We start from the raw sequence: 13,380 nt of genomic DNA on the forward strand, positions 1-13,380 counted from the left end.
CTGATGTTTCAGTTCCTTCTTTCTATAACTGAGGGACTACATAAGTTCCTCCAGAAAGAGACTGTAGACCTGGCAGAAGCTTGTTTTGGCAAACAAGCTGTATGTGACACACTGATAGGCAAACGCACAGATGCATTTGCCACAGAACTTTGACAGAACCAAAGCACTCTGTGAAATTGCCAATATTCCAGAGGCAGATGCAGCAAGACTTCCTTGGGTTTACGCACATAATTGTCATGTTCCCAAACAATGAAAACAGAGTTGTTGCTTCCCTGCTTGGACAGGATGGTTTGTGAGCTTGACCAGCGATTCTCGACTGTAGATGCAGGTCTGCTCAAAGGCATACATGCATGTAGCCCCAATAAAAATAAAAAAAAATCCTCGATACATCATGCTGAACTGAGTTTACCAAGCACTACCTGTATTGATGTTAAAACAGAAGAGCTGTTGGTGGCCAGAAACTTTCTTGCCTGGAAAAGAGAGGCTAGATGTCCTCCCAAAGATATGCTTGCTGTGCATAACCTCATGGATGATGATATGGTTCCTTCTCTGAAGGAAATCATTCAGGTTGCCCTCACAATTCTCCTGCTCCTGTGAAAGGTCCTTTAGTGCACTGCGCCGTATGCACTCCTGGTTGCGTAAGACAATGGGTCAGAAAAGGCTTGCAAGTCTTGCAGCCATGTCCATTGAGGGTGAAGTGTTTGGGCCGCTAAGCCACAATAGTGTCATTGACCGCTTTGCCATCTTTTAAAAATAGGAGGTACACTTTGATGCATCCACCCAAAAAATAAGCATCAAATGAGGGAAGCAGGAGGAGCAGTTCCTTAATATAGGTTGTAATATTTGTTTGGGATCTTCCTTTTTTATCAGATTTTATTCCTAATTATTTTGTATTTTAGTTAGCTCATTAGTTGAATTTAGTTTTGCCCCTTTGTGGATGATACTGTTTTTCTAATGGTATAACATGACCTGCATCTCTCTCTCCCGTAATTTAATCCTCCCGTGTATGATAGTTTTGGCCTGCCTCACTAACGACGCCTTTTGCCTATTCCCTACCTGTACTTTAGACTATTGGATTTCCTGTTATCAACCTGATCTCCTAGATGACGTTACTAGCCTTTTCCCTGCCTGTACTGTTGCCTTTTTGGACCCCCTGTGTATGACCTTCTGCCTGCCCCTGGACCCAGCTACCTGCCTCCTCCTGTGGTCCTTTACCAATAAACACCTGCTGCGCCCTGCGCTTGAAACCAGCTCTCTGTCTCCCATCGTGTTCATTACACACAAACTATGAGACTGGTATACTTTTAGCCAACCTTGACCAAAAATAACCTTATTTTGATAGATTTTACACCCATTGTTACTTTAAAAATACATGATGAAAATATGTTTTGTGGGCTTTAAAAAAAATCCTGGGGGATCCTGGGAGGCTTAGGCTTAGGCTTAGGCTTATCCATGAATCTCTAGTGACGTTCCAGTGAAGGGGAATCTTAATGTAATGCAGCATACAATGACATTCTAGACGATTCTATGCTTCCAACATTGTGGCAACAGTTTGTGGAAGGCCCTTCTTGTTTCATCATGACAATGCTCCCATGCACAAAGCGAGATCCATACAGAAATGGTTTGTCGAGATCGGTGTGGAAGAACTTGACTGGCCTGCACAGAACCCTGACCTCAAGCTCATCTAACACATTTGGGCTGAATTGAAACACAGACTGCAAGCCAGGCCTAATTGCCCAACATCAGCGCCCGACCTCAATAATGCTCTTGTGGCTGAATGGAAGCAAGTGGAAAGCCTTCCCTGAAGAGTGAAAGCTGTTCGACAAGCAGGTGTCCACATACTTTTGGTCATGTAGTGTATCAAGGCCTATGAAAAATATGTCTCAAGGTATTTTATTTTCAATGAAGTCAAGTCTCAAGTCATATGACTCGAGTCCACACCTATGGCATACACAACCCTGGAGAAGAAAGCAGCTAGTGCTGCTTGCCCCAACACATTATTCCAGATTACTCCACTAAGCCACCATGAAGTTAGCTCTTAGCTGTATGATTGCTACATTTGCTCTGGCAGGAAGCGACATGGTTTACTCGTTAAAGGGGAAAGCAGTGACATTCAATTAGAGGCTGGTCTAGCTGCTTTGGCTGTGGTTTGGTCCTGTCACCATGTGGTAAATGTGTGAGTCACACAGTCCAAGCAGACGTTGCAGAGACCGTTGCCATTTTCACTTTAATGAATCCATCCCTCGGCCGGCGTTTCTTGCATTTTATATCTTCGTTCTCTTGATTTTTTTTCCCTCTGCCCTCCCTCCCGCTCACTCGCCAGAAGGGACTACTACTCTTACTCTTACTATCCGTAAGTGACGCCACCCTCCTACCTTTCCATTGTTTTGCCAATCGGTCATTCACCACTTGTGCTCTCTGGCTGCCAATGAATGGTTTGTGGGCAAATAAAACTGTTGCTCTCTCTATCCCCCTCTCCCCTCCCACTCTCTCTATCTCCCTCTATGTGTTTGTAGGAAGCCAGTGAACATAAATAAGACACCCATAACGTACCGTCAGGAGAAGAGTCACATGGGTTCGATGGAGCGCAGTTTCACTGACCAGAGTACCCTGCAGGAGGATGAGCGCATGGCCCTCTCTGCAGCACGCATGGCACACACCTGCAGCACGCGCAGTAAGACGCACACATACACAGGCATAAACACACACACACACACACACCTGCAGTATGTGCTTTCAAATAAAAACAAGACACCTGTAATCAAACTATGATTAATCCGTGGAAAACCTGAGGTCTAAAATATTCACTCAACATAATCACTTAGGACAAGTTTTTCCCAAAATGTTAATCAAATGCTCCCACAATATTGTGTGTGAACTTCATACCTCCCACAACATCCATTTAGTCTTAGAAAAGCTTCATATACCTCAGAAGCGGCTATACTCCCTGCAGCAGATCCATAGTCTAAAATAATATAACGAGAAAAAGAAAATTGCAAACAGAAGTAAAGTGGAACACCTTCAGGCAAGAAAATGATTTGTAATTCTAGTCGTCTTCCTTCTCGATATCTTGAAATATGAAGGTGCATAACAGAAAAGGAAAGAAATCATCTTGGTTTTCATGTCCTGGGCTCAGTTGCATACAGTGGTTTGTCCTTTAAAAGTTGCAGCATACTAGAGCACAGCTTGCGCGATGCTGCAAAATTCTATGGCAAGTTATTTAAGTGCCAACCACTGGTACCATTAATGCTAGTTTGACCACCAAAGGGTATCTTTGAGAGGCATTTGATAGCCTTCAATAGTGGCTGTACTAGAGAATTTAAAACCTTTTTTGTAAGAACATAGTATATGAGACTGATTTTAAGAAATGTTGCTTAATTAATTTTATGGTGTTTCTATTCCAAGAAAAATGAAAAACCCTCTGAGTTTCCGTTAGGACGGAATGGAAAATATGGCACTGTCCAACAGTGCTGGGCTATTTAGCTAAAGAGTCACTGTGTCGTGCGCGGGAACGCGGGAGACCGGGGTTCAATTCCTCGACAGGGAGGAAGGAGTCGGCTGTCCTTGTAAGAATTTGTTCTTAACTGATTCCATATGTGTTAATTTTTAGTTGTGATGTCTTCATATTGTTCTACAATATAGTAAAAATTAAGAAAAAATCCTGGAATGAGTAGGTGTGTACAAACTTTTGAGGCCATCAAGACATTTTGGCTGGAGAAATTGATGATACTACAATGCAACAAATACATTGATCATCTCGGCAAGGTTTTACCCGTAGTCGTAGAGCAGGGTGGAAGTGCAACTAAAATGTAGTTTAAATAACCATCTGCATTTTGAATGTCTTTCTAGTTATTTTATTAACGAAAGCATAAAGATGTTGATGAAGAAATACTGTACTGCTGTTTTGAGTTACAAATGTAGCACTTCAGAGTACTTAAGCATCGAATACATTGCAGGTAGGGAGATGTTCACACCTAAAGTAGCCGGGCAATAAAGAGTCTATTGTCCTGATAATCGGGCTACAAGTGTTTGAAAACCTGTTTTCAAAATGCCACCAGCTGTCCATCACTACTGTAAATAAAAACACAGCATCTTGTTTACATTCTTTATTGTAACCACAATGTCACAAATAATTTGTATCTACCTTTCCAATTACTTTTAGAGTTTGGGATTCATTTGATTAATATTATGGTGTTTATATTCCAAGAAAAACGAAAAACCCTCTGGGTTTCCGTTAGGATGGAACAGAAAATATGGCGCTGTAGGTACTGTAGGCTACACAGTACTGGGCTATTTAGCTAAAGAATCCCCATCTTGTGCACGGGAACGCTTGAGACCGGCGTTCAATTCCCCAATGGGGAGGAAGGAGTAGGCTGTCCTTGTAAATAAGAATTTGTTCTTAACTGACTTGCCTAGTTAAATAAAGGTTACACTAAGAGCATAACATTTCTACACCATAATTTTAGTCTAAACAATACCCAAACGGAGATTCAGTCAAAATAAAAATGTCATTGATTTATCAAGACCAGTCCCCATGCTTGTCTCAGAGCAGCGCAAAACGGAGATAAAATAGTTGTAGGCTAATGCTTCAAAACCTATTGTTTCTAACGTCAATATGCACTTTAAATAAATAAGACCTACACCACTTTTAACAGAACATTACTCAACACTAGTGAGACTCATGTCACCTACGGTAGGCCTACAGTATATCTAAAAATATGACGTGACTCTCCGCCAATAATTACATATAGAGGATTGGAGGATTCTAAATTAAAACCAAAAGCCACCTCATGGGTATCCCGGTGGCGGTCGGCACGGGTATCTGTAGCAACGGATTTTGCATTGCGATGCGGTGACTTAGACAGCTGCGCCACTGGGGAGGCCCCATCCACAAAGTATCAAAATACAGAGAGGTGTTGGTAAAGGTATATTGTCCTGCTAATAGCCCATAATGGGCCATTATAATACTGTACATGGTGTCCAGGTCAGGATAACCAAAACATTTATTTATTAGACTATCAGAAAGAACGTTGGTACTTATTTATTTTGATCCAAGGCCATGAATGAGTGAGTCACTCAGCTTTATGTAGGTGCCGCATACATGACTGTGCCATCAACTTGATAATATATAACGTTAATTTGGAGGTTATTTAGTTTACAATCGCTCCTTTTTTTCCCTTTTTTTTTATCTGAAAAGGCCAAAATAATATTTGTAAAGGCCAAAACATTTATTTCTGTTTTTTAATACATAAGTATTATTAACTAAGAACCTAACTTAGAAATACATTTGACGATAGAATTCTCCCCCTACCCTCCATCTAGGCAAGTCTATTGTCCAGCTACCTGCTAGAACAGCGGGAACGTTTCCCTAGTCAGCGCCATTATTAGTGCAATGCCCCTTAAAGTGTTGCTTTGTACTACCAAGTGTGGTGGGGTGGGAGTCCACCCCCACTCCCTCCTCCTCCATGGGCTAAGTCTGTCTTCTGTGTGCGGCTCTGCGACCTATGCCGTGCCCCTTGCCCTCATGCCTTGAACCTCGTGCACTTTCAGTGGATACAGCTGGAGAACTGCAAGGCAATCCCATTGTGCGCCACTCAGGGGCTATGACCAATATATATGCTAAAAGCAGGATTAATAATATATATGTGAGAATATCCAAAGGGCTTTTATATAATAATAATAATAATAATAATAATAATAATCGCTTTGTTCAAAAAACTATATTTTGGAGATTTAAAATGAGAGAGGAAAAGGGTCGTTCATGAACATGGGGTGAGACGTTACTAATTTGTAAATAAAGCCATTTAATTATTTATTTATATTTCTTCTTCAGGCTAGGGTCTATTTTTCTCCAGTTCCTGTCTGACTGACGTGCCCAAAGTAAACTGCCTGTTACTCAGGCCCAGAAGCCAGAATATGCATATAATTGGTAACATTGGATAGAAAACACTTTTGAAGTTTGTGCAAATTTAAAATAGTGTATGAGACTATAACACAATTGATATGGTAGGAGAAAATCCAAAGAAAAACCAACCAGATGTTTTTTTTTGAGAGCCCATGCTCTTTCAATAGAAAGCTATGGGTCCTATGCAATTCCAATGGCTTCCCCTAGATGTCAACAGTCTTTGTTCAAGGTTTCAGGCTTGTTTCTTCCCAAACGAGGAAGAATTTTGAGTTGCCTGACAAAGAGGACGCGCACTTGATAATTTTGCTTTTCTATTGAACATACTTCTTTGCGTATTAAATATTATAGTTTAATTACATTTTAGGGTACCTGAGGATTAAATAGAAACATATTTTGACTTGTTTTAACAAAGTTTAGCGGTAGCTTTTTGGATTCCTTTCTCTGCACGTTGAACGAGTGGATTACTCAAATCAATGGTGCCAACTAACTGACTTTTTGTGATATAAAGAAGGGTTTTATCTAACAAAACGACCATGCATGTTGTAGCTGGGACCCTTGGGATTGCAAATCAGAAGAACATTTTCAAAAAGTGAATATTTAATCGCTATTTGTGAAATTTACGAAGCCTGTGCTGGTAAAAAATATTTTGATGTGGCGCGCCGTCCTCAAACAATCGCATCGGACAATGCAGTTAGATTAACAATAATTTAAGCATTTAACCGATATAGGACACTTGTATGTACCTAGATGTTTATTATCCATAATTTTTATGATTATTTATTTGAATTGTGCGCCCTCCAATTTCACCGGAAGCTGTCGACAGGTGTCTCGCTGACGGGACGCCTTTCCCAGAGAGGTCTAATTAGAGTGAGAAAAACCTACAGTCATCTCATGGGTCTCCCAGTCGAGGGCAGCACAGGTATTGAACCAGCATCTGTAGCAACACAGCTTGCAACACAGTCTTAGACCATTGCACCACTCAGGCGCTGTACAACGTGACCAGTCGGGAGTGACCTACAGTACTACAGTAAGAGCAAAATAATCCTAATAAAATAATAAAAACCTTAGTGTAACAGTTTTAGTAAGTAATACTGAAGTTGTGAACAATTATCAGTTTCTATTTAGGTTTATGTCGCCCATTCATTGTCAATTGGACACATTAGGACCCAAAAGCATAATCAGTGCTCTAACTCCCCCTTGCGCTGGTCTGGAGCAATGAAGTGGTGACACAGGGTACCGTACTAAACCACAAATGACCTCTAAGTACCGCAGTAAAATCGCAACATTTTTTGTGGAGCAACCACTGTAAAACACCTTAAGTTAATTTCCCCCCCTATCTTCTCCCTTAAAGTTTCCTTAACTTTAAACTTTAAATAAGTGAAAAAGTTAAGGGTGCCCATGAGGTCCCTTAACTGCTTCATTCAGTATCAATGTAAATAGCATTTGTGGAGGTGAATGTTGCCTTCATCTGCTCTGGTTACAAAAGGGAAACGTCAACCAGCTACTGTAGTTAGCTAAATATTGGAAGGTACACAATCCATGGCTACAAAGCTAACTGGCTAGTTATCTTTAGCTGGGTGATTCTGCAACTTAGGGCACTTTGTCCATGCAAGCTTTCAGAAGTGAAACTTACAGAAACACAATTTTACCACTATTATACTTGTCTTTGATTTGTTTAGAAATAATATCTGATAATGGCTGCGATCGTAGTATTCAGGAATGTATATATTTTTGTCATTTTTCTCAGACAGCCATAGACAAATGTCATTTCCATCATGGCAATTTTAGTTGAATTAAATATAATAAAATTAATTTACACATTTGTACATTCATTTGTATTGAATAATATTTTAAGTCATTATTAAACTTTTTCTAATATTAATAATTAAACACAATGTATAAACTGAAAAAAATGTATTTATCATGAAAAATGAGATATTTCCACCCAATCTTTTTGAGAGATTATGATAACAACCATATGATTTCCCTATCTAAAACAATTCAATCAATGTAAATTATACATAATATACTAATTTACCCCAAAAATATGGGTGTGGTGGAAATTACATCAATGTAAAAAAAAAAAAAAAAAAAACGTATGAAAACAATATCTTATTACAAACAGTTTGAACAACAACCATTGTTAAACTTTTAATTAATTTAAGACAAAGTAAGTTTCCAAAAGTAGCCGATGGGCAGAGCTCAAGGAAGTAGGCCAGTGTTTTTGCGATATGGGCCCAGATTGCATGGGGGTCATTCGCATAGAAGAGCTCAATGAGCAAAGAGAAACTGTATAATTTGGGATATGTCCAACACGGGTGTGGAGTTTCACCTGCTTGTGAGAATCACCAAAGTGAACGCCTGTATTTCACTCGTGTAATTATACAGGCAGTTCTTTGCAATGTCAATATGCACGATGATCTCCTCTTTCTGGAGGTTCTCTTTTAATTCTCTCAGTTTGGAGTATTGATGTTAAATGTTGTACACGTATTTCCCCCAACTTCTCTTTCAATCCTTTGGAGAAGTCCTCCAGTAGAATCTGTAGTGTTCCACACACCTTTTCTTTTACTGTCAAATGTACAGTGAACTTCTCCATGTTTCCCTCTTGGTTTTTCCTTCTCTCTCTTCAGCTTTGTTTTTCAACTCAAACCACCATGTCTGCTCACCAGCAGATGTAAGCTATTTTGCTTGGCAAAGGGAGCACTCTGTACATGCACTTTTTCGTCAGGTTCTCACAGCACAAAGACTCAGTAAGGTTCTCAATGTTGCTGCAGCTGAACCCTTTGTGACGCTGTAGATTTACTGCCATGAGCTGGAGGTTTGCATGGGTTTTGCAGAGGCATGTGTCCCTATCCTGGACTGTTGGCTTGACAACCCAAAAAGGATGCCTTCTGCAGAATTAATTGGACATTTTCATCTCTGAATATTCCCTCTTAAAATTCTGATATAGGTTCTAAATTGTGCCATTCAAGAAGCACTACGGATTTTCTTCTTGTTCCTCATTAGTGTGTCCTTTTTCTCTGTTGCTCTACTGTTGTCATCACGTTCATAGAATCTAGTGATTTTCTCTTCTGTGGCTTTGTAATTATGTTACACTTTTTTCCCTGGAGTATTGAAGATTTGTTGGCCTGTTTTCATTTGCCCTTTGACCAGGCATTTTGAAACAATAAAATCCTTCGGAGTTCCCTTCAATTCCTGTTTTGTCTTTGGGGAATCTTGTCTCTCCATTTACTTCATCAGTTGATCATACATTATTTTGTATTTCTCAGCTTTCCATAAAGTTTATAAAGTTTGACATTTGTCATGCAAAGATCTGTTTTTGAGTGACCTCTTCCAAACCTTTTCCTTCCAGCAAGTATTCAACTTCTCAATCCTGTTGCAGATGATGAGGAAGGGGTATCAGGGCATGCATCAGGGGTAGGTAAGTTAGAGGTAGGTAAGTTAGGGGCAGGTAAGTTAGGGGCAGGTATGTTGACCTCATGCTCTGGCTGCAAGTCATCTGGTGACTAAGGTGGTGTGTTGCCTGATAGGTAGGTCTCCATTGCAACTGTTCTCTTTGAAATCTGTCTTCTATTCCGTTGGTTGCATTTCCATTTCCTTCCCTTGCTTCTTTGTTTTCGCTTTGTAAACTCAGAGATAGATTTCACTTCTCCCTTTTCTTTTTCTTCCTGTATCTCTCCCTGTCTATTTGCAGATGTTCCTGGTATCGAATAGGATATTTATTTTTTATTTTGTTTCGATGCTGTTTTATGTGGCATCTTTTAAAAGCAGAGAACAATACTACTTAAGTTTTTTCAACTTGTGCACACCTTGGAGCATTTTCTAGATTCAATTAATTTAAAGCATGATGAAATAAACCTAAAGTAAAAAAAAAAGTACAAAGTAATAACATAATAGATTTTTGTCATTTCCACCACTGTTAAGTTTGTGATGGAAATGACTGTCATGGAAATGACACTTCTACAGTTTTGGGCAAAAAATGACAGACTGCTTTGGCTAGTATTATGGCTAGCATATAGTTTACACTAAATACATAACATACACTTTTTTTCTCAAAAGTCTACCACAAATTAAAGAAATTATAACCTGTTTGGAAATGACTGACAATAAAAATATTCTCTACACAAGCAATATTTTCCATGATTTTGCTTCAACTTCTGGACATCACATCTGGAACAACTATCCACTGCAGTGATGTGCTTCAGTGTTGCAATACCTTTCCATGGTAACTAAGTTAACATTCTCTTGACAAAACTTTATTAATGAGGAATTTGCCCTCTGGTGGAAATGACACCACTACCAAAGGACAGGTATATGTTGTGTCAACAATATAAAGGGCATACTCACAATAAATATTGATATAGATTTTATTTAATTGACTTTCTCTAGTAGATAACATTATAATGTGCAATTATTGTTTTCTCATTGAAAAACATAGTAGAAACTCAAAAGTTTGGGTCAAGGACAAAGGTAAAACAGTGAAATTGAGGTTTAAAATGCATCTGAAAAGTAGCTAAAATACTTTCATAGAGATGAGTACATAGCTCAGCCATCACGGTGAGCTATTCAGACACCCGCCAAGTTCGAGGCAACCTAAACTCAGAATTAGTATTAGAAATATTCTCTTACCTTTGCTGATCTTCGTTAGAATTCACTCCCAGGACTGCTACTTCCACAAGAAATGTTTTTTTTGTTCGAAATAATCCATATTTATGTGCAAATACCTCTGTTTTGTTCGTGCGTACAGATCACTTATCCAAAGGCATAACACGCGAGCGCGGAACGAGAGACGAAAAATCAAAATGTTCCATTACCGTACTTAGAAGCATGTCAAACGCTGTTTAAAATCAATCTTTATGGTATTTTTTACGTAAAACTGCGATAATATTCCAACCGGACAATAGCATATTCATTCAAGAAGAAAAAGAATGAACGGCGTGCTCGCGTGACCGCGCATATTCAATCCCTTTGTTGCCAGGCAGACCACTCAGAAACTGAGCTCCTATTATCTTCCTAGTGACAGGAAAATGCTCAAACCACTTTCTGAAGGCTTTAGACAGCCAATGGAAGCCTTAGGAAGTGCAACCTCACCCCACAGACACTGTAGCTTCGATAGAGAATCAAAAGAAGAACTACAATTCTCAGACTTTTCACTTCCTGCTTGGATTTTTCTCAGGTTTTTGCCTGCCATATGAGTTCTGTTATACTCACAGACACCATTCAAACAGTTTTATAAACTTCAGAGTGTTTTCTATCCAAATATACTAATACTATGCATATTCTAGTTTCTGGGCCAGAGTAGTAACCTGTTTAAATTGGGTACGTTTTTCATCCGGCCGTGAAAATACTGCCCCCTAGCCCAGACAGGTTAACATGTAAAGAATAAACTTTTTTTTTTTAAATCCCCATAATTGACCCTGAGGACATAGAAGTGATCGTAGTTGCAGAATCACCCAGCTACTCTGTAAGCTAGCTTGATGTACTAGAAAGTAATATAAACAAGTTGAGAAAAAAGTAACTACAAGAAATGTGGTTTATTTCCTTCTGAAGCAATTTGGTTATCCTGTCTTGATTGTAGAAGTTTTGTAGAAGTTTTATTTTGCTATCTCACAAAATGAAAGCAATCTCTTTGAGTTTAGTCAGTGAATCCGGCTGTCTCCATGGTAACCAGAAACGCTTTCTGCCATACATCCCTTCAAACTAAGGAAATATTTGAGGGGCCCTATGCAACACCCTTAAACAATTCCATTAGGTAAGGGGAAATTATTCCTTAAGGTAAACACTTAAGATGTTTTATACAACCGGCCCTAATGTACTTAATAGTTAATCAAAGAGAGATTGGATGGTGTCATCTCAATCAAATATTACTAACCAAACAAACCTATATAACAAACCAATCTCACTTTACTGTCAGCAACTTAAATAATACATACAATAGCTGGGTTCAATCTGACACCATTTTTCTATATACCTATAGCCTATGCAGTGGCGATTTTAGCATGTCAAACAACCCATTTTTTTTCTCTCTAAACAACACATTAAATGCAGTTAATGCACTATAACTGACAAACGGTGCCCACAAAAGTTTAGGTCCACATAAAGCTGTCCCGAGAGCAGAGCTTATGGCTGACTTGATTAAATAAATATGGTTTCTATTGACTCCGTGTTGATTTATGTAACTGGATAAGAACCACATTCTCCTTCAATAATAATGAATGTCGACATGAGTTTTCCCTTTGGAATAATACTCAAACATTATTACATTTATGTTCAGTAAATTCACAATGTTTGTTCTTATATAATTACCGCTTAGCTCTATGTATAAGCAAGTGCAAGAAAAACGAGCTGCGATGAGGTAGGCCAAGTCATTCAGCAATTTTGAAATGGACAGCGACAGAAATTCAGATGTTAGTTCAGATAAATTAAGCAAGATGTTGAGGCCTTAACTTTACTCTTCAAGTCACCACAGAGAGAGAGAGAGAGAGAGAGTCCCAGACTCAGCTGTTGGTCTACCATTTGAAGTATTTTATTAGGCCTATGTGGTCTAAAAAGGAAGGACAATGCAATCATGAGGATCCACTTTTATAGACAATATGCAGACGCACTGACAGCGCATTGTGCAAACAAAACAACCCTCGCAATATGAACTGGAATTACATGGGTCTATTACTGAACTTTTTGTTGAACAAAAGAGACTCACTGGCAAAGAGGGGATACTATAATATGCTGCTCAAAAAAATAAAGGGAACACTAAAATAACACATCCTAGATCTGAATGAATGAAATAATCTTATTAAATACTTTTTTCTTTACATAGTTGAATGTGCTGACAACAAAATCACACAAAAATAATCAATCGAAATCAAATTTATCAACCCATGGAGGTCTGGATTTGGAGTCACACTAAAAATTAAAGTGGAAAACCACACTACAGGCTGATCCAACTTTGATGTAATGTCCTTAAAACAAGTCAAAATGAGGCTCAGTAGTGTGTGTGGCCTCCACGTGCCTGTATGACCTCCCTACAACGCCTGGGCATGCTCCTGATGAGGTGGCAGATGGTCTCCTGAGGGATCTCCTCCCAGACCTAGGCTAAAGCATCCGCCAACTCCTGGACAGTCTGTGGTGCAACGTGGCGTTGGTGGATGGAGCGAGACATGACCCAGATGTGCTCAATTGGATTCAGGTCTGGGTAACGGGCGGGCCAGTCCATAGCATCAATGCCTTCCTCTTGCAGGAACTGCTGACACACTCCAGCCACATGAGGTCTAGCATTGTCTTGCATTAGGAGGAACCCAGGGCCAACCGCACCAGCATATGATTTACATTTTTTACATTTTTAGTCATTTAGCAGACGCTCTTATCCAGAGCGACTTACAGTAGTGAATGCATACATTTAATTTCATACATTTTTTTTCCCTGTGCTGGCCCCCCGTGGGAATCAAACCCACAACCCTGGTGTTGCAAACACCATG

At 39.4% G+C, this 13,380-nt stretch overlaps 1 protein-coding gene across 8 annotated transcripts in view; it reads left to right on the forward strand.

Moving 5' to 3' along the window:
• Positions 1-13,380, forward strand: part of ptprub (protein tyrosine phosphatase receptor type Ub) — a 406,174-nt gene that overhangs the window by 315,845 nt on the left and 76,949 nt on the right. For 5 of the 8 annotated variants that reach the window (XM_014169371.2, XM_014169389.2, XM_014169409.2 and 2 more), the window contains 2 exons: positions 2,324-2,353; positions 2,517-2,674. In XM_014169371.2, the coding sequence (XP_014024846.1) occupies positions 2,324-2,353; positions 2,517-2,674 (188 nt within the window). The remainder of the gene's footprint in view (positions 1-2,323; positions 2,354-2,516; positions 2,675-13,380) is intronic. The other 3 variants (XM_014169399.2, XM_014169418.2, XM_014169437.2) reach the window with 1 other exon arrangement.

This window comes from Salmo salar, chromosome ssa02, assembly GCF_905237065.1.
Source record: "Salmo salar chromosome ssa02, Ssal_v3.1, whole genome shotgun sequence".
Classification (NCBI taxonomy): domain Eukaryota; kingdom Metazoa; phylum Chordata; class Actinopteri; order Salmoniformes; family Salmonidae; genus Salmo; species Salmo salar.